The sequence below is a fragment of the Microcaecilia unicolor genome, chromosome 3 (genome assembly GCF_901765095.1).
Source record: "Microcaecilia unicolor chromosome 3, aMicUni1.1, whole genome shotgun sequence".
NCBI lineage: Eukaryota > Metazoa > Chordata > Amphibia > Gymnophiona > Siphonopidae > Microcaecilia > Microcaecilia unicolor.
In genome coordinates this window covers 157,561,436-157,582,721 of record NC_044033.1, presented here as the reverse complement: position 1 = coordinate 157,582,721, position 21,286 = coordinate 157,561,436, and the positions used below count along the sequence as shown (strand labels likewise).

The 21,286-nt window shown below is 40.2% G+C and overlaps 1 protein-coding gene across 1 annotated transcript in view; it reads right to left on the bottom strand.

Moving 5' to 3' along the window:
- Window positions 1-647: 647 nt before the first annotated feature.
- The window catches only part of LOC115464297 (fasciculation and elongation protein zeta-2-like), a 65,564-nt gene continuing 44,925 nt past the window's right edge, over window positions 648-21,286 (bottom strand). The window contains 4 exon segments of the mRNA XM_030194690.1: window positions 648-1,795; window positions 8,835-8,900; window positions 12,007-12,082; window positions 19,589-19,669. Coding sequence (XP_030050550.1) covers window positions 1,779-1,795; window positions 8,835-8,900; window positions 12,007-12,082; window positions 19,589-19,669 — 240 coding nt within the window. The 3' untranslated portion in view covers window positions 648-1,778.

The following is a 21,286-nucleotide window of genomic DNA, read 5'->3' as shown; positions in this document are numbered from 1 at the left end:
TTTATCAATGACAAAAAGTATGGATATCTGACACCAAACAGTACCCATCTTACATTTGATAGAACTCCTTACCAAATCAATTACTGAATTGAACATGTTACACTGACTCCTCACATTTACAAACAGGCCCTAGCAAACTATTTTTGTTTAGACAATTCAAATAACACAAAGATTAAAGTCCTCACATTTTGTTCCTGTTTTGAATGTACTCCTATAAATTAGTGTGATCATTTTCAAATCCCAATCAAGTATCAAACAGTTGTGCACAATATCACATACAGACGAATACAGCATAAACATTTGAAGAAGATTGACACAGGGGGAATCAATATGCATACATGGAATAGAATGTACTATAAGAGATTTTGGAATAAGACCCAATGTTGAAGCAACCATATTTTGAGCAATCTACTTAATATGAATGTTTCAACATACATAAAGAAATGTTAGAATAACTGGACATTTCAACAGATGCTAATTTGCTAGTGATCAGGACAAAAAAAATATATTTCTCCTGACTTTTTTTTCAGTTCCTTAGTTTTTCTCCTTTCAATGCTGTAGTAGATACACTTTGCCCATCATTCTTCCCAATTACCCATGGATGTAGACCAATATCTTAAAAAAAAAACTATGAGTGCTCCGCCTACTTATAAACCTATACATTGGACAATTTTATAAGGGCTTATTTGAATGCATAAAATGCTATTTAAAGTCCCATTTAGGATTACTTCAAAGACTACAAAATCATATAAAGGAGAGAAACTAAGGCTATAACCCAACTGTACCCTCAAAATCAGAGCAAAATTAAATTTGTTAGTTTAGCTTGTATTGTATTTGATCATGTGTATAGAGAAGCAAGCTATGCTTTCTAGAAGAGGGTTTGAACGCAGTCTCTTGTTTTTTTCCAGACAACCAATGTGACAGAAATGGAGGGCTAACCCAGGAAAGAATGGTGTGGCTTTGCCAGTGTGCTTGGGAACTTACAAGCTATTCTCTACTGATATTATGAATGCAGGAAATACAACAAGCAGTTATGCACAATAAAATGATGCAGTGTTCTGGTCATTTAAACTTTTACATGCTGTTTTACATACTTAGAAGTTCTTTAATACATTTAAAAATACCTTATCCTAATTTTAAATATTGTTTCAGGATATGATGTTAATGTTGTTCCATTCTTCTTTCCAGATAGACTGAAGAAGGTCCATTGCATTATTTCTGTAGTGTTGTTCGGAGTTTTAGGTTATCATTTTTAGTGTTCTCTGTTTTGAAGACTGTCTTTAATATGAAAGGTCCTCAATACATAAAGAATTCTTCAGTGCAGTTTAGTGTTTGATCCCTTTTGAATTTTTAAAATAAGAATAAATTCAGGCAGTAACTCTTAGTTAAAACCATAAGGTTAGTATTTACATTATTTAAAGTTACCTTTCCCCCAACCATGAAGAGGTAGGAAAATGTTAACTTTTTACTGTAAAAATAGATTTTAACAGCTAAATCAATACTCATGGTTAAAACTTTACAATGTTTACATTTGTTCCACACTCAAGTACATGTCAGTACCTATCAGGATTATACCCTATTACCGACTACCAACGGAGAAAGGTATACCATCGTGCTGAAAATTCCTAAATTCTGAATACTGATGGAGGAGAGCTTGCATTACAATGCCAACGGAAAAGAAAATTCCTGAACTATCCATGGAAACGGTGTTTGTCATCAAAGGGTCAAAAACAAGGTTGCCTCAATGCTCGACATGTGGCTCCTCGAATAATGCAGCTTTAAGTAGGACAAAGAACTGTAAAAACAAAACCAAAAATACTTTGTGAAGACAAAAATAAGAATGAACTGAGTAAAATTATTTTACAGTGAAAACTGCTCCAACTAAAGGAGGATGTTATCATTGTGGGCTACTGTTAAGATGTGTTATTACACTTTTAACCTCAGTTATTAGTAATTAGGTATCAGTGCATAAAATGAGACCTGTGTTAAAATAGCATGAGTTAATGGTACAATAAACCATTTTAGTGATAGTCTATATGATAACTATGCTCCTAAATGGCTTAAAAATGCTAAACCCCACTATAGATACCATCTGAAAACCCAACAAAGCAAACTATATTTTATTGGTAAAATAACTAAATTAAGAAATGAAAAATATCAGAAAGATAAATTAACTACAAGGCTTAAATCTACAGACATGCATTAACTGAAGAGCACATCTTTATTTAATTGAAGTAGGTAATTAAGAGTACTCCTCAAATTTTTCTCGCTGATTGTATTAGAACTTTTTTTTTTTTACATTTTCCATTATAAGGTATATTATGTTTATACATGTCACATTTTGCCTATTTAACAATGCATGTACCATAGAAGTGCATCAATTTGTGCAAATGGAATCCCAAAAGTAATCTACTGTCACAAAGGCTGGTTTACTTATTTAAGTAATTTGCAAAGAGAAACATAAGGTAGACAGCATAATGCAGGCTACTACTAAATTGTTCAACACATGGGCAGCCCCATTTTAGACAAGTCATAGAAGTAGGAATTTTATTTTAAAATACTATCTGCTGTGCAGCCTGTTCTGAAAAACAGAAGGAATGGACATTTATGCAGGTACTACTACTACTATTAAACATTTCTATAGCGCTACTAGACTTACGCAGCGCTGTACAAATTAACATGAAAATCAACTTCGGAGGTTACAGGTGTTCCAGAACACAGCTGCTCATTGGGCTCGTAGGCCAGACCTTGTGACCCCTCTTTTTATTTATTGCATTTGTATCCCACATTTTCCCACCTCTTTGCAGGCTCAATGTGGCTTACAATACATCATGAGTAGTGGAAATATAATAGAAAATAGACATTTAGTGTTACAGAAAATCTTTGGCAACATGATAATGAAACATGATAGCATAGCAAGCAGATATTAAAGACAGTTCTTACTATATGTGGAGTTATGTATATTCACATTGGTTAATCTTTATGGTAAGCCTTCTTAAAGAGATGGGTCTTCAGTAGTTTGCGGAAGTTCATTAGTTCGTAGATCGTTTTTAAGTTGTGCATTCCTTACATTGGTTGCCTGTATCATATCCCACTTTAAAGCTAACTACCTGGCATGCAAAGCTTATGACTGAGGGACTCCTCCTTACCTCTCCCATCTACTTCTCCGTTATTTAGACGCTCATCGTCTTGTTCTTCTATCCCCAAAGATGGACCATTATTAAACTTCTTTTCCTCAGTTTAAAACTTTGATTTGGCTTTTAATGTTATTCATCAGTAAAGAATATCGGGGGGGGGGGGGGGGGGGGGGCAGGGGCAGTGTCATGTGCCTTGGAGACTGGAGTAGTTTATTCTGATTACTTAACCTACTCTGCTTTTATTTTATTTTTAACCTTTGAATGCATGTTTTCTGTCCTGTTCTTATGGCATTCCTTTCGATCTTTTAATTTGAATACATACCTTGACCTGTTTTCAGAATATGGCAGCATATCAGCCTAATCAACATGGGAGGATATGAATAGAGGAGACCTTCCCCCAATGTAGGAGAAGGCATCTGATGTTAGCCTCTGAATATCATGCAGCAGGAGGGTTGTGCAACACTCTTGTATGGGGACAGCAATTTTGCACAACCTGTGTGGCTCTGCAGTGGAATTTGTCCTCCCCTGCCATCCATGTCCAATGATTCTCCTCTCTCCCATGCTCTCCCCTCCATGTCCAGCAATTCTCCTCCCCTCCCCATGTCCATATATTCATTCAAACCCCCACCCACCTGCTCGCCCGCCCTCAGCTCCCCGACTTTCCGTTCGTGCAACTGTACTCCCTGCTTTGAAATCTTTAATTTACATACCCGAAGTTGCGGCAAACCAGCAGTAAGTAAAAGCAGCAGGCAGGTAGGCTCACCTCCTCGTCGCTTCCCTCTTAGCGCATCCCGCCCTAGCGGAAAGGAAGTTACATCAGAGGAAGGCGGGACGCACTGAGAGAGAAGGGAAGCAACAAGAAGGCGAGCCTGCCTGCTGCTTTTACTGCTGGTTCGCCACGACTTCGGGTAAAGTAAAGATTTCAAAACAGGGAGCACGGGTGAATGAATGGAAGGGAGCAGGCAGGTGAGCCAGACCTCACAAAAAAAGCACTGGGCGGAGTTGAGGCAAGCTGAGCGGGGCCCCTTTGAGCTGGAGGCCCTATGCGGTTGCAACACTCGCCTTGGCCTGACCGGCCCTGACCGCCCCCCCCCCCCCCCCCATAGCGAGCAGGTACGCTACATTCGGACTATAAGACGCACCCACATTTTCCTTACAAATTTGGGGGGGGGGGGGGGTGGAAGTGCATCTTATAGTCTGAAAAATACAGTATGTACTTATCCACAAGCAGAGAGAATGTCCAAGCTGTGGCATTACCTCAAATGACATCAGTTAGTAACATAGTAACATAGTAGATGACGGCAGAAAAAGACCTGCATGGTCCATCCAGTCTGCCCAACAAGATAAACTCATATGTGTATACCTTACCTTGATTTGTACCTGCCTTTTTCAGGGCACAGACTGTACAAGTCTGCCCAGCAGTATTTCCCGCCTCCCATCACCGGCTCTGGCACAGACTGTATAAGTCTGCCCTCCACTATCCACGCCTCCCAACCACCAACCTCTCTTCCCCCACCTGCTCCGCCACCCAATTTTGGCTAAGCTTCTGAGGATCCATTCCTACTGCACAGGATTCCTTTATGCATATCCCACGCATGCTTGAATTCCGTTACCGTTTTCATCTCCACCACCTCCCGCGGGAGGGCATTCCAAGCATCCACCACCCTCTCCATGAAAAAATACTTCCTGACATCTTTTTTGAGTCTGCCCCCCTTCAATCTCATTTCATGTCCTCTCGTTCTACCGCCTTCTCATCTCCAGAAAAGATTTTTTTGCGGATTAATACCTTTCAAGTATTTGAACGTCTGTATCATATCACCCCTGTTCCTCCTTTCCTCCAGGGTATACATGTTCAGGTCAGCAAGTCTTTGCTCATACGTCTTGGAACGCAAATCCCATACCATTCTCGTAGCTTTTCTTTGCACCGCTTCCATTTTTTTTTTAACATCCTTTGCAAGGTACGGCCTCCAAAACTGAACACAATACTCCAGGTGGGGCCTCACCAACGACTTGTACAGGGGCATCAACACTTCCTTTCTTCTGCTGATCACACCTCTCTCTATACAGCCTAGCAACCTTCTCGCTATGGCCACCGCCTTGTCACACTGTTTCGTCGCCTTCAGATCCTCGGATACTATCACCCCAAGATCCCTCTCCCCCTCAGTACCTAACAGACTCTCCCCGCCTAACACATAAGTCTCTCATGGGTTTCTATTCCCTAAATGCATCACTTTGCATTTCTTCGCTTTGAATTTTAATTGCCAAACCTAAGACCATTCTTCTAGCTTCCTCAGATCCCTTTTCATGCTTTCCACTCCCTCCCGGGTGTCCACTCTGTTGCAAATCTTAGTATCATCCGCAAATAGGCAAACTTTACCTTCTAACCCTTCGGCAATGTCACTCACAAATATATTGAACAGAATGGGCCCCAGCACCGATCCCTGGGGCACTCCAATACTCACCTTTCCCTCCTCCGAGCGAACTCCATTTACCACCACCCTCTGTCGTCTGTCCGTCAACCAGTTCCTAATCCAGTTCACCACTTCGGGACCTATCTTCAGCCCATCTAGTTTATTTAAGAGCCTCCTGTACAGAACCGTGTCAAAAACTTTGCTAAAATCTAAGTAGATTACGTCTATAGCACGTCGATGATTCAATTCTCCAGTTACCCAATCAAAGAATTCAATGAGATTCGTTTGGCACGATTTCCCTCTGGTAAAACCATGTTGTCTCAGATCTTGCAACTTATTGGCTTCTAGGAAATTCACTATCCTTTCCTTCAGCATGGCTTCCATTACTTTTCCAATAACCGAAGTGAGGCTTACCGGCCTGTAGTTTCCAGCTTCTTCCCTATCACTACTTTTGTGAAGAGGGACCACCTCCGCCGTTCTCCAGTCCCTCGGAACCTCTCCCGTCTCCAAGGATTTATTAAACAAATCTTTAAGAGGACCCGCCAGAACCTCTCTGAGCTCCCTCAATATTCTGGGGTGGATCCCATCCGGTCCCATAGCTTTGTCCACTTTTAGCTTTCCAAGTTGTTGATACACACACTCTTCCGTGAACGGTGCTATATCCATTCCATTCTCAGGTGTACTTTTGCCAGTCCCTCACGGTACTTCTCCAGGATTTTCTTCAGTGAAAACAGAACAAAAGTATCTATTTAGCAAATTGGCTTTTTCTTCATCATTATCTACATAGCGGTTCGCTGTATCTTTTAGTCTCACAATTCCCTTTTTAGTCATTCTTCTTTCATTAATATACCTGAAGAAATTTTTGTCGCCCCTCCTTACATTTCTAGCCATTTGTTCTTCCGCTTGCGCCTTCGCCAGACGTACCTCTCTCTTGGCTTCTTTCAGTTTCATCCGGTATTCCTCCCCGTGTTCCTCTTCTTGAGATTTTCTATATTTCTGGAACGCTAACTCTTTAGCCTTTATTTTCTCAGCCACTTGCTTGGAGAACCATATCGGTTTCCTTTTTCTCTTGCTTGATGTCACTGAGAAGCCAAAGGCCAACTGGGCTCTCCTGAAATGGAGACGTGCCATGGGAGTAGCATGTACAGTGGAGGCCATGTGGCCCAGAGGTCTCAACATCTGCTGGCTGCTGTGAACCTGGTCTGCAATTGAACTCTATACTCCCCCTATACCCCCTGTATACTCCAATTGCTGAACAGGCTGTCAATGGGAATAAGTTTATACTTTTGATCTTTCTGCCCACATTTTAGGTCTTTTATTAGATAATCTACTGACTAATGAATGCTCAAGTAAATAAAATAATAAAAACATTTACGCTGCCGAGAAAACAGAGTAATTAGGAAAAGTTTTGTTCAATCACTTACGTTATCACAAGTACATTATTTTAATGTAGTTTATGTGTGTTGTTCTAGGGCAGTTTTTAAGAAGCTGCAGACAATTCAAAATGTGTTGACGACTAATTTTCTCAGCTCACAAATGTAACAGGATCACGCTGCTTTTCCTGAAATTAGACTGGTTTAAAATTTTGTATGGACTGGCCCCAATTTACCTGATGCCAATTGCACAAATATTGTCTTGGAGTAAGGCATATGCTTTACAAAAGCAAATTATTGCTTGGTTTTCTGTTTCTAAAAATTAGATCAAAGACATTTTCTCTTTTTCCATCTCGCTTCAAGGGGCTAAAATCTGGATGATTATTACATAATTACAATACTTTTAGGAAAGCAGTAAAGGTTATTTCAAACATATTTTTTTAAACTAAAGATTAACTCTACAGCTTTGTCCGCTTTGTTGCGAGAATGTTTTTGCTGGATTTTATGTGATGCTAGATTGATTCAGAATAGTTTTAAATATTACATGGAGGGACATTTTCGATATGACATCTAAGTCCAACTTTGGACATTTTACAAAAAACGTCCAAAACCTGAATAGGAAAGAAGGTCAGTTTCAAAAAAGAAAAATGTTCCCCCACCCCCCACCAAAAAAAATTCTGTTTTGAACAAGGTTTTGTGGTTTGGATGTTTTGTTTTTTTGGTCCATTTTCAGGAAAAAAAAAAAGTCCAAGTGCAAAACGTACAAAATCAAGCCATTGGGATGTAGGAGGAGCCAACATTTTTAGTAGACTGGTCCCCCAGACATCACAGAAAAGCAATTGGGAAGCCTAGGGGGCACAGCAGTGGACTTCATAAAATGCTCCCAGGTGTACATCTCATCACTGCTCCCTTATCTTGTCTGCTGAGCGCCCCAAAACCCACCCCCCAACTGTACACCACTACCATAGCCCTTACGAGTGAAGGGGGCATCTATATTTGGGTACAGTGGGTTTCTGGTGAGTTTTAGAGGGCTCACAGTTTCCTCCACAAGTGTCTGTAGTACACTGCATCCACCACCAGACTACTCCAGGGACCTGCATGCTGTTCTAATGTGATGCTTTATTGGCTCGGTATAGTCTTAATATTGATGTACTTCCTTCGTATTGTCCAAGATTCTTAGGGCTCCTTTTACAAAGCTGCGCTACTGATTAGCGGTGAGCCGAATGCGGAGAACCCCAAGGGAATAGAATGGGCTTCTTTGCATTCGGCATGTCACTAATCAGTAGCGCAGCTTTGTAAAAGGAGCCCTTAATATGTTATCTGTATTGAACCTGAGGAGGGATGTTGCGGAATATAAAAATTGCTATAATGTAATATAAAAATGCTTTATTGCATCCTGTGTTAGGCCATTTTTCCCACATTAGTGCTTAACAGTTTATTTATTTGTTACATCTGTACCCCACATTTTCCTAACTTTTGCAGGCTCAATGTGTTTAGTAAAAGTTTAGTAAGAGTGCCATTGTTTGTTATTAGGTATATCTTAAATCTTCTGTTCTTTTAACTAGAGAATACAACTTCTTTCATTTTTCAAATTTTGCAGAAGTAACAGGAACATATTTCAAAGGAACATTGTTGTGAATTCAGATTTATATATGGCCACCATTATACATCTATGATTTTTCCCAGTTTGAAGTCATGCCTCTTACTTCATGATGAAATTAAAACACCTGTTGTCTAATTAGCAAGGATGAGGCAGAAGGTTTTTGAATACTGCACATACATTCAAAATCAACATAAGACTCAGACCCTAGAAATAAGACGACAAAACTGCTTGGGTGTGTCTATACGTAGCACTGCTGTTTCAACAAAAATCCTCCACATGCATCAATGTATGCATTAACATTGCAACATACCCTTTAAAATGTAGTCTGTTAACAAAGTTGGCACTTTCTCACTGTCCTCTTTCATAGCGTGAAGAACTAGAATAAAAATAAAAAAAAAGAATAAAGGCCATTATTTTTTGGATAATATACAGTGGGGGAAATAAGTATTTGATCCCTTGCTGATTTTGTAAGTTTGCCCACTGACAAAGACATGAGCAGCCCATAATTGAAGGGTAGGTTATTGGTAACAGTGAGAGATAGCACATCACAAATTAAATCCGGAAAATCACATTGTGGAAAGTATATGAATTTATTTGCATTCTGCAGAGGGAAATAAGTATTTAATCCCTCTGGCAAACAAGACCTAATACTTGGTGGCAAAACCCTTGTTGGCAAGCACAGCGGTCAGACGTCTTCTGTAGTTGATGATGAGGTTTGCACACATGTCAGGAGGAATTTTGGTCCACTCCTCTTTGCAGATCATCTCTAAATCATTAAGAGTTCTGGGCTGTCGCTTGGCAACTCGCAGCTTCAGCTCCCTCCATAAGTTTTCAATGGGATTAAGGTCTGGTGACTGGCTAGGCCACTCCATGACCCTAATGTGCTTCTTCCTGAGCCACTCCTTTGTTGCCTTGGCTGTATGTTTTGGGTCATTGTCGTGCTGGAAGACCCAGCCACGACCCATTTTTAAGGCCCTGGCGGAGGGAAGGAGGTTGTCACTCAGAATTGTACGGTACATGGCCCCATCCATTCTCCCATTGATGCGGTGAAGTAGTCCTGTGCCCTTAGCAGAGAAACACCCCCAAAACATAACATTTCCACCTCCATGCTTGACAGTGGGGACGGTGTTCTTTGGGTCATAGGCAGTATTTCTCTTCCTCCAAACACGGCGAGTTGAGTTCATGCCAAAGAGCTCAATTTTTGTCTCATCTGACCACAGCACCTTCTCCCAATCACTCTCGGCATCATCCAGGTGTTCACTGGCAAACTTCAGACGGGCCGTCACATGTGCCTTCCGGAGCAGGGGGACCTTGCGGGCACTGCAGGATTGCAATCCGTTATGTCGTAATGTGTTACCAATGGTTTTCGTGGTGACAGTGGTCCCAGCTGCCTTGAGATCATTGACAAGTTCCCCCCTTGTAGTTGTAGGCTGATTTCTAACCTTCCTCATGATCAAGGATACCCCACGAGGTGAGATTTTGCGTGGAGCCCCAGATCTTTGTCGATTGACAGTCATTTTGTACTTCTTCCATTTTCTTACTATGGCACCAACAGTTGTCTCCTTCTCGCCCAGCGTCTTACTGATGGTTTTGTAGCCCATTCCAGCCTTGTGCAGGTGTATGATCTTGTCCCTGACATCCTTAGACAGCTCCTTGCTCTTGGCCATTTTGTAGAGGTTAGAGTCTGACTGATTCACTGAGTCTGTGGACAGGTGTCTTTCATACAGGTGACCATTGCCGACAGCTGTCTGTCATGCAGGTAACGAGTTGATTTGGAGCATCTACCTGGTCTGTAGGGGCCAGATCTCTTACTGGTTGGTGGGGGATCAAATACTTATTTCCCTCTGCAGAATGCAAATAAATTCATATACTTTCCACAATGTGATTTTCCGGATTTAATTTGTGATGTGCTATCTCTCACTGTTACCAATAACCTACCCTTCAATTATGGGCTGCTCATGTCTTTGTCAGTGGGCAAACTTACAAAATCAGCAAGGGATCAAATACTTATTTCCCCCACTGTATTTAAAAATAAAATTTTTCAAGTCCACGTAACTAAATTACAGGCATCTGGCTAGATACAGCAGTGCAAGAATCTTCAGACAAATGACAGATCTTTCAACCATTCAATATGCTGATCCAAGACATTTCTTTATTAAGGCATCAAACTAAGGGGCCCATGAAATCAAATTTACAATACATGTTACAGCTTTCTTTTACATGCTAAAACAGCAAGCTATGCAGGAAGATCTTACCATGCACAATAACGAAGTCTGAAAAGACATTAGTGGGAACGTGCTACAATTTGTCTGCCTGTGCGTGTAAATGAGGGATCATAACATGCAAATTGGATACTGGGCTCACCCTCCATGCTATTTAGCGAGAGATTGCCGTGGATGTTGTTTAATACTTGGTAATAATATTAATGTAAGCATGTTACTTGGTGATGACACACTAAATAGTGTGATCATGCAAAACAGAGCATGCTCATCAGTTAACCGGAAAGAAGAGGGTTGAAAAGCCTAGGCCATTAAACACAATTATCCTTTCCAACTGTTCCTCCAGTCCTTTAGGGATTAATACATTTAACACACAGATTTTTGCAGAACTAACATTACACACACACAAACTTCTTGCACAAATTCTTATACACATACAATCTTCAAATTACAAATGTCTTCTCAACCAAAACAGAAACTCTTAAACACTGCATTACACTTCAGAATGTACAAAGCATAGATGTTTCATATGGGCTCTAAGGTATTAGAATTCTCAGGATCATTGCTATTTATTTATTTGTTGCATTTGTATCCCACATTTTCCTATTTGCAGGCTCAATGTGGCTTACATAGTACCATGAAGGCGTTTGCCAGCTCCAGTACAGAAACAAATACAAAGTGATGTTATAGTCGAGTAAGGTTCATATGTGACGGACATATTGGGAATCATAGAGCAGAAGAGTTGTATAGTGTTCGTTATGAGCTTTAGTTACATTGTGTCGCAGGGTTCAGGCACTCAAGTTGGGTCGGTAGGGTAAGCCTTTTCGAACAGGTTGGTTTTTAGTAGTTTCCGGAAGTTGAGATGGTCGTACATTGTTTACACAGCTTTTGGTAATGCATTCCACAGTTGTGTGCTTATATTCTTTATAACGCATTAACACCTCACAAAGCATTTAATACTCTGAATATATATTTTCTATCCATTTAACTAGTTTGAATTGCTCTATAGTTCGAGATTTCCTCACATTGAGCTCTGGTATACATGAAGACTGTTTCTGTACGTAACAGTTTTATTGTATAAATTTTAATTGTAATGTGTTTTTTTTTTTTTTTTTGAGAGTGTACTATGTTAACCTAACAAGGGCTTATGTAAGGGCCACTTAAATTTTCAAATAAATTAATATCTGAATGAGCTTAATATCGAAATAATACAGAAAACCAATATGGTATGTCAGTAGTAAATTTCAGTATCTCTTTACTCACTTTTGGTTAAAATTTGCAGATCTTCAACAGATGGTGGCCCATTTTTTCTTTCATAAGGAATGACTGTTGTTAAATACTGTAAGATAAACAAACAATCTATTAAGCCAGCTCAATCAATTACATTGGTCTACACAGCTTCCTCTTTAATATTTCACAGTGCTGTACACCATAGCACATAATATAGTGGATTCTGTCTTCTAGAGACATAAATAGACAAGTCAGCTAAAGCTATTATTCATCTTTGTCTTTCTTCATTATTGGTTCTGGTTCTTCTCCCACTATGGCCTTTGCTGTAGATAAAGAAATTTTTCTTCAAGGATATATCATACAATCTCTCGAATTTCTTTGTGACTTTTTAAGTATTAATAAATATGGAAAATTAAAAACATTGATTCTCACCTGTAACATGTTATTGTCTTAGACAGGCAGAAAAAGAGATGACATCAGAAGGAAGCACAACAGAACAACTCTCCTGGAGCTCACAATACCATAAAGTTCCAAGGATGCTCAGGCTGCAGTCTCCTTAATCTCTTAGGGCCCCCTTTTATATCTCAGCATTTATCATACATGAATTTTTTGCATGCCTTGGTAAAATACTCCCTTAGTTAATTGTTAACTCAAGAAAGAATGCAACTCTCAGGGAGGTGGAAGTGACCGTGTGTCTGATCAATCCTGTAGTCTACGAAAAACACTTGTTACAGGTGAGGAACAATGCTTTTTATGTCAACAAGCAGGTCTAAATCAGCCACACAAATGGGCAACTTCAAATTAAGGGCCCTGTTTATTAAGGTGCGCTAGCGTGCACATGCTAACCGTGTAGAAACCATAAGAATATTATGGACATCTACACGGTTAGCATGCGCTAATGCTTAGCACATGCTAAAAACGCTAGTGCACCTCTAGTGCAGCTTAGGGATTCTTTTACAATGTCACACTAGTGATTCCCATGCGGCAAATGAGAGGAAGCCCATATGAACTGAATGGGCTTCCTCTCATTTGCAACACCAAAAATCTCACTGCAACTAAGATGTTCTGTATAGGTGTTGGGAGGACAAGGGTAAAAACGAAATGCTGCTCAATTTGCATGCAAAGCTAAAGATCTGAATGCCAAAGGGAGCCCCTTGCTCTGGGTTATCAGAGATCAATAAAAAATCTGAAATCTGCTTGGAGACAGAACTGCACATCACTTGACAAAAAGGAACTAGTATGGTGCTATGAGAATCACTGTGTCAAGCCTCTCTTGAAAGCTGTACAGTCTTTGCTATGAGAGGGATAGGGATGGGGAAGATCTAGAGGAGGGGCCAAGTTCAGTGCATGGCAAGCACATCCCTTGCCAGTTGATCTTGGAATGTTGCACTAAACAACAGAGGTGTAATTTACATTTTTGCTACTGGCAAAAAAGGTCTGTTTGAGGAGTTTCCCAGGATTGAAAAAAGTTTTGTAGGGTCTGATGGCTCAGAGAGATTGCTCATAAGGATGAAACTGCTGAGGCCAGATACTTACAGCCACACAACACATCTGTTGGCAATAGAAGAAGCTGAAACTCAGAAGACATATCAAATGTGCCATACACTAAGCATATAGGATTGGTTCCACATTCATCTGCTTTGGCCAGGATAGTCACCAGTTCAGACTATCTGGCTACATAAGAACTTTGCATCCTTTGAAAAACAGTATGCATATACTGGACCACATAAAGTTGATGAGCTGCAAGTTGAGCAAATAGCATTGTACCCTGGAACACTTTCTTGCCTAAGTGGTTTAACAGTATAAGATCTTTATCAGGTGGCACATTGGAAAAACTCACAGGATTTTCTCATCTTCACAGCATACTTGACAACCACTGAAGGATAGGAAAGTTGGACTTTCATGAAACCAGTTGTTGGAAGACATTTATACTTTAAGTCCATCTTTTTGATATATGCTGAATGGTTAGTGAGGACTGCCACATACAAATTGTTCTCTTATAGGTGGCTACTGATTAGTGTGGCTGCTATAGTGGCTTTTCAGGCCTCTGTGAAATTTAAGCACCCAAAGGCAGCTGAATGGGACACAGCTTCCTGCAATAGTGGAATGGACATGCACCAAATTAAACTTAGATAAGAGAGATCACGTGATGGTGTGAGCAGTGTAGAAGGGAATCTGTGGTGCTCCGGAGGCTAACTGTTCCTATTCTTCATAATGGAGACATTTATACATTGACCTGTCTGCAAAAGGAGGGTGAAAAGAGAAAGCACAGAACCGTAGAGATGACAAGATGGTGGACCTGGTGGGACCTACGCCACGTGAATTCACATCTACACAACTCGCTCAACTCACCTCTGTGGTGGTACAAGTACTTAGGTGGGTTAAGGTTTATAAGCAGATTCAAACGTTTGAAGGAAGATTTGAAGAGATGAATCACCATGTGGGAGAGCTCAAGCAACAAGTGTCAGATCTTGAGGACACCTCTGGAGTTGGGGGGGGGTGGAGTTGGAGGCCTTAAAGGGCCAATTGAAAGATCACGCATCCAAATTGGATGATTTGGAGAATAGATTTAGCAGGAATAATATGCGCCTAGAGGGGCTGCCTAAAATGTTTGTGGAACACAAACTCCCTGAGTTAATGGAGCAGTGGTCTCTTCCTTTCTCCCTTCAACTAATGGCGGGGACTACCTGCGGCTGGCACGGGTGCACCGATTAGGGCACCAGGGGCCCAGAGTAATTAGAGACCCTGTGTGGTTATAGCAAAAATTTTTAATTATGCACACAAGCTTGATCTTCTCCAGTTTTATAGACAAAATCAGTAGAAATTTTGATATGAAGATGAATCTGTGTTCCCTTTTCAGGACTATTCTCAGGCCTTATTGGAAACACCTTTATGCACCGCATTACACAACTGAGGGATCTATTTTCTCTTTTTATATCCAGCTCTCCTAAAAAGTTTCATTGATGGACAACCTTAGAATCTCTTCAGGAAGCACAGGACTTTATTAACACCCTTCTGAGGGGGGATATGTCCCCTTGACTTTGTTATTCCACTATATTGTTGGTATAGTTTTCTATGGTGTTGTTTAAGCTAAACATTTTTATTAGGAAGAAGGTATATCTATGGCCTCGGGAAGCTCCCGAACAGCTGAGCAGTCTGAGAGGAATTTTCCCAGTGGTAACATGGGGAAAAGGAAAGGGAAACCAACGATACTAACCTCCTTGAGCCCTGTGGAGACCCCGACCACCTGTCAGACTACCCTGGAAAGTTTTGGAATTCGGAGGCAAGGAGAGCCAGTGTCCGCTTCGACGGAATCTGCGACTATAGAAGCGGACCGTAGCGTTGAGGGAGTTTCTCTCAGTCCTCCATCTTTTACAGCACCTCCAGTGCCGGGTAGTGGACGTATGCCGACGAGGTCGCAGTGCGCAGGGATGCCCGACATAGGTTTGGCCTCTACCACTGACAGAGGAGGACCTGTGGCTGTGCAAACCCTGAGTGGACATACTTCGGAGGAGAATCAGGCGTTTCGACTTGCTTCCCCTCCCAGCCAGCGATCTACTCCCAGAAGCATTCGAGAAGCAACAAGACAAGCTGTGGTAACATTAGATCTTTTATGGGATGCGATCCAGGGACTAAACTCTTCTGTCCTTCAGGTTTCTAACACCTTTAAAGGAGAAATTGTGGAAGTTTTGTCTGAAAATGTTGATAATTACTCTCAGAGAACTGTATCATTAAAAAGGTTTTCCTCACTGGCTATCAAGGACAGAGATGTACAAGCTCGTAAGTTGGAGTACTTGGAGAACCAAGAAAGGAAAAATAATTTGAGGTTTTTAAACTCCCCTAAGTCACCACTCATCTCAGCTCTTGATTTGCTAAAGAAATATTTTGGGGCGGTATTGGGAACATCGTCTAAGGGTTACCTACCCATAGTCAGAGCCAATACATTACGGGCATTTCCAGACCTACTATAGTATCTCAATCTGATATGAACTTGACTGAATTTCTAGAAAATTCTTTGGAAGTGATAACGGAACGGACTACCCTTCTAGTGACATTTGCATTAGAACCAGACAAAAAATATTTTTTGAATTTATTTTCGTTATATAAATACAGAGTTTTTGGGATCAAAAATTAAAATGTTTCCTGACCTAGCCAGGGAAACACAAAAAAGGACAGAATTCTTGGTTTTAAAAACAAGAATTCTTAATTTAGGTGGTACATTTATGTTAAAATTCCCTTGCAGATATTTAATCTCGTTAAACTCAAACAATTATGTCTTTTTTGATCCACAAAAACTGTTGGAGTATATTAATTCTAAGGAGGAAACTACAGAGACCTTGGCTCCACCTAATAATTGAACTCACTGTATATCGGCTGCGAACATTCGGCTCTCCGCTGCTCTATTGATAAAATAATTTCCTGTATTTCTTTATTTCTTAGTACTTGGATCTAAAATTGTGGAAAAGTGGAAATAATTATTGTTTCAATTTATTATAATTTTTCTTGTTATTATGTTGTGATATTCTTAAACATTTATGTTAATATATAAATGTAAAATAAAAATATATTGAGTAAAAAGAAGGTATATCTAAGCTCCGTACTGCTTTTATAATTTTCTCCATTTTCAATTAACATGTACTTTCAGATTCTAGGAATGGGGAGCCTTCTGGCCATTTGTTGTGATCTTGAGCTCCCCTGCAAAATGGATGTGGGGGTGCTAATGGAGAGAAATAATGGTGTTGGGAGGGTAAAGGTAGAGAGATGCAAACTTCAGTAATGTACATAAGTACATAAGTATTGCCTACTGGGACAGACTGAAGGTCCATCAAGCCCAGCATCCTGCTTCCAACAGTGGCCAATCCAGGTCACAAATACCTGGTATGATCCCAAAAAAGCTCAATACATTTTATGCTGCTTATCCCAGAAATAAGCAATGGATTTTCCCCAAGTCAATTTAATAATGGTCTATGGACTTTTCCTTTAGGAAGCTGTCCAGACCTTTTTTAAACCACGATAAGCTAACTGCCTTTACCACATTCTCTGGCAACGAATTCCAGAGTTTAATTACAAGTTGAGTGAAGAAACATTTTCTCTTATTCATATTAAATTTACTACTTTGTAGCTTCAGCGCATGCCCCCAAGTCCTAGTATTTTTGGAAAAAGTAAACGATTCACATCTACCCAAAACTAGAGGCATTGTGACCATCATTAAGGCAGTGGTAGCAATGATCCATGATCATGGGTATTTATATTGTAAACACTTTTTGAAGATGCTAATCAACTGATGACATCTCCCTGGTAGAAAATGGCAGAGCAATTACGATGACTGGGGCATGCCATGAAATTACAGAACAGTACGTTTAAAAACAAACAACATATTTGAAACTCATTGCTAGAGGATATGGTAGCAACATTTAGTGTAGCTGAGTTTTAAAAACGGTTTGGACAAGTTCTTGGATAAAAAGTCAACAAACTCATTAAAACAGACATGGAGAAAGCCAGATACCATACTGTGACATGGTTTGGCCACTGTTGGAAACAGCATACTGAGCTAGATGGACTTTTGGTACGACTCAGTATGACAATTTTTATATTCTTAAAGTATGAAAAATGTCTTTGGAGAGATGACTTTGCAAAAGAAATAGCCTGAATGGTTACAGGCCCAGCTTGAAGTAGTTCAGCAAAGCAGAATGTCCTACTATTAACATGGAGAGGCTGATGCAGCGATGATGGGAAAAAACCTCCAAAATTGGTTGAAATGTTTAACTAGGGATAGCAAAAAGGTAGCAAAAAGATGGAAAAAAAATGAAAAACAGCTTATTGGTGCAAAACAACCTATAAATTTAGCAAAGCCCATGAAAGATCCTATTCTTTAGATGGTAGACATCATCAAAACTGAATTATAGCTCATATTCAGAGAGTTACTACAGTACAGAAATTCTGCAGCTCATCTCATGCATATCACAGGATTAGTATCTTGAATGTAACGCTGAAGTACACAGCATAGCTTCCTTTCCTTGCTTGCAGGGTCTAGCAACTATGCTATTCAAGTGCTGCCAGTGTCAAGAGCAGAGTGAAATACTTTCAATGCAAACACTTCCCAGGCAGCAAGCCAAGGAGAGCTGGAGGAAGATAGGGGGAAACCGTGTGGAAGATAGTGGGGAGAGGAACAGATATGAGGAAGAAATTCACAGAACAATAGAATGGAGACAGTCTAAAAAAAAGGTGCTCTATAAGAAAGGGAACAGACAAACATTTAGAAATGAGAGTTAAGAGACGAGGCAAACAGCCAGCTGAAGGGTAAGAAGTTGAACATACAGGACACCTAAGTCCAAAAAAGGTGCCTGTTTTATGAAAGCACCATAGGCACACAAATACGTTTATGAAATAGGCTCCCAGATCCAGCTCAAATAGTGCACAGATGCTGATGCACAGAAGTACACCTGATCTAAAAGTATAAATTTGTGCATGTATTTACACGTGTACATACATGTTATAAACTTCACACATCACAACTCCACCTCTGTTCCGCCAAAACTAATTCCCTGGGAATACCTATGAACAAGTAGGCATAAATTTTCGTACTTTTTTTGTATGTATATGCAGACATGCAATTTTATAAAAGCCTTTTTCTGTATATAAACAGACTTTACATGCAGACCCATTCGTGGGTAATTTCAAATAAAGAATACAATTTTTAAAAAAGGCCACCTAATTGAGACAAGTATATGGATAGGTTACACCAGTTTTAAGAAGAAGCATATAAGCACATGTTCTCTTTTTAAAATTACCCTACGGAAAGTGCAAATATACTTAGATCTGCATTTAGACATGCACCAATTTAATTTCTCAGTATATTTTATGCATGTATTTTATAAATTACAGAGGTAATGTCAAACTCTGCCTTCAGGAATGCCTCAAAGGTCAGAAACCTATGTACATAAGTTATCCATATAAACTCCAATTAAAAAAAAACATTTCCGTACATAAGGTCCCTTAAATATGACAAAGGTTAGGAAAATGTTTTATTTAGTCTGCAATGTAATGTTCATGCTTGACCACTACTTTCAGCCTTTCACAATTACAGTTACACTTTTGCTCTCACTGCCCTTTTGAAATTTTTCTGAAACGAATTCTGTATACTCGACTAATAAAAACCAGAAGCGCCATATCTGATGCAAAATATTTCAAACTGCCTAGTTAGGAGAGGATCCCAACATATTACATCCTATAAATTCCAGAAGGAAGATTTTTTTTTTTGGCATGATGCAATTAGTACAGCAAGCATTAGCAGAAAATTTGAGATACTAATATAATATTCCCCATATTTAGTTAGGAGTGAAATTCATTATAGTCATGGCATGTGCAAAACTAACCCATTTGGAAACAATGCCCCCCTGGGAGATACATTTTTATAGAAAAGTGTACTTTTTCAACCTCGGTGCTGAGATGAGTTGAAGAGAATAAGCTTAGATTACCCAATTACCAGGCAAACAACTAAATTGAGCACAAACTGGATTATTTACAAATAACATACCTGAAGACTGGAGCTGGGATATAGTAACACAGAAATAGACACACAAAGAAAAGGAAAGCAGAAAGGAAAACTAAGCACCTGTTTCTCTCCACCTGAGTTCCCAAACGTGTGGCGGAAACCATTCTGAATGACATTTGAGATTCCTTCCATGCTGAAGCGCTAAAAAGCAGCAGTAGATTACAAGAAGGGGTAGAGAAAGAAATGCAAAGGCTATTAGTAAGCACTAAACCAAGAAAAACAGTGTACAAGGAATACAGAAGAGAATCATACTACACTTTTCACATCTGCATTTCATGTGGGGTAGCTAAAGGTGGGCTGGGGCCCGCCCATTTTGAGCACTAGCCCACCCAGAAGGTGGATCCTTGCTCCAGCTGTAAGGGAATCCCGAAGACCAACCAGTTGAAGACTTTGAACTGGCTCCAGCACAGCTCAGCAGTCAGCAACAGTTTTTCTGTGCCACACAATGCCAGTACATGCTCAGTTTTCGCCTACATGTGAAAACTAGGCATGCACCGGGTACCAATGTCGTAACCAACTAAAGATGCTGCCAATTGCTAAACTGTGCTGGAAGGAGGCCTTCAGCTGGGGATCTCTGCCAGCTCAAGTATTTAACATTTTAAGTTAAATTGCGTTGGGGTGGGCCCTGGGGATGGCATTGTGCCCATGCATTTTGGCTGCAGGCTCACCTAAAATTTGAGGTCTGGCTATTTGCCTATAGATTAAAATGTCAAGGAAAAGAACAGTATATGATAGAAAAAGTACAGAATATGACTGACAATATGAACTTACTTTGTTTCAAGTCACATCAATTTTCCTTTCATGTGTTTAACAATTTTTTAAAAATGCCTCTCCATTTTATCATTCTTTATTCAGCCTCCGGCCTCAGTCACCACATAACCAATTCTTTCATCATCGCTTACTAAGGTTCCACAAGTAAGCATCAATTGTGCACTACCTACATAATCAATATTTGTATCTCTTTTCCATTAACACGAGTGTTGACACATTTGTATTAATTTCCTCCCCACCACCAATTAAGTGAAGATACTTACCTGTAGCAGATATTCTCCAAGGACAGCAGGCTGATTATTCTCACACGTGGGTCAAAGTCCGCATCGGCCTGGGAACAGGCATTTTGCCATAGCAAAAAACAAAAGTTTTGCTAGAGTCTTCTGGTGCGCATGCAGTGAGCGCTGCGCCTGCGCAGAGTGACTTCCCACCCGCCGCGCAAGCACATACCTCAGTTAAATCAAAAAGCATAACAAACCAGAACTCCAATGGGGAAGTACTACTACTACTATTTAGCATTTCTATAGCGCTACAAAGCGTACGCAGTGCTGCACAAACATAGAAGAGAGACAGTCCCTGCTCAAAGAGCTTACAATCTAATAGACAAAAATAAAGGTGGGAGGGATTGTGAGAACAATCAGCCTGCTGTCCTCGGAGAATACCTGCTACAGGTAAGTAGCTTCGCTTTCTCCGAGGACAAGCAGGCTGCTTATTCTCACACGTGGTGTATCCCTAGCATCCAGGCTCACTCACAACAATGAACATTGGTCAATTGGGCCTCACAATGGCGAAATAACATAGGTTAACCTAAAACTATATACAGCTAACAGAGTGCAGCCTGGAACAGAATAAAAATGGGCCTAGGGGGGGTAGAGTTGGATTCTAAACCGCAAACAGATTCTGCAGCACTGACTGCCCAAAACGACTGTCATGTCGGGTATCCTGCTGAAGGCAGTAGTGAGATGTGAATGTGTGGACTGATGACCA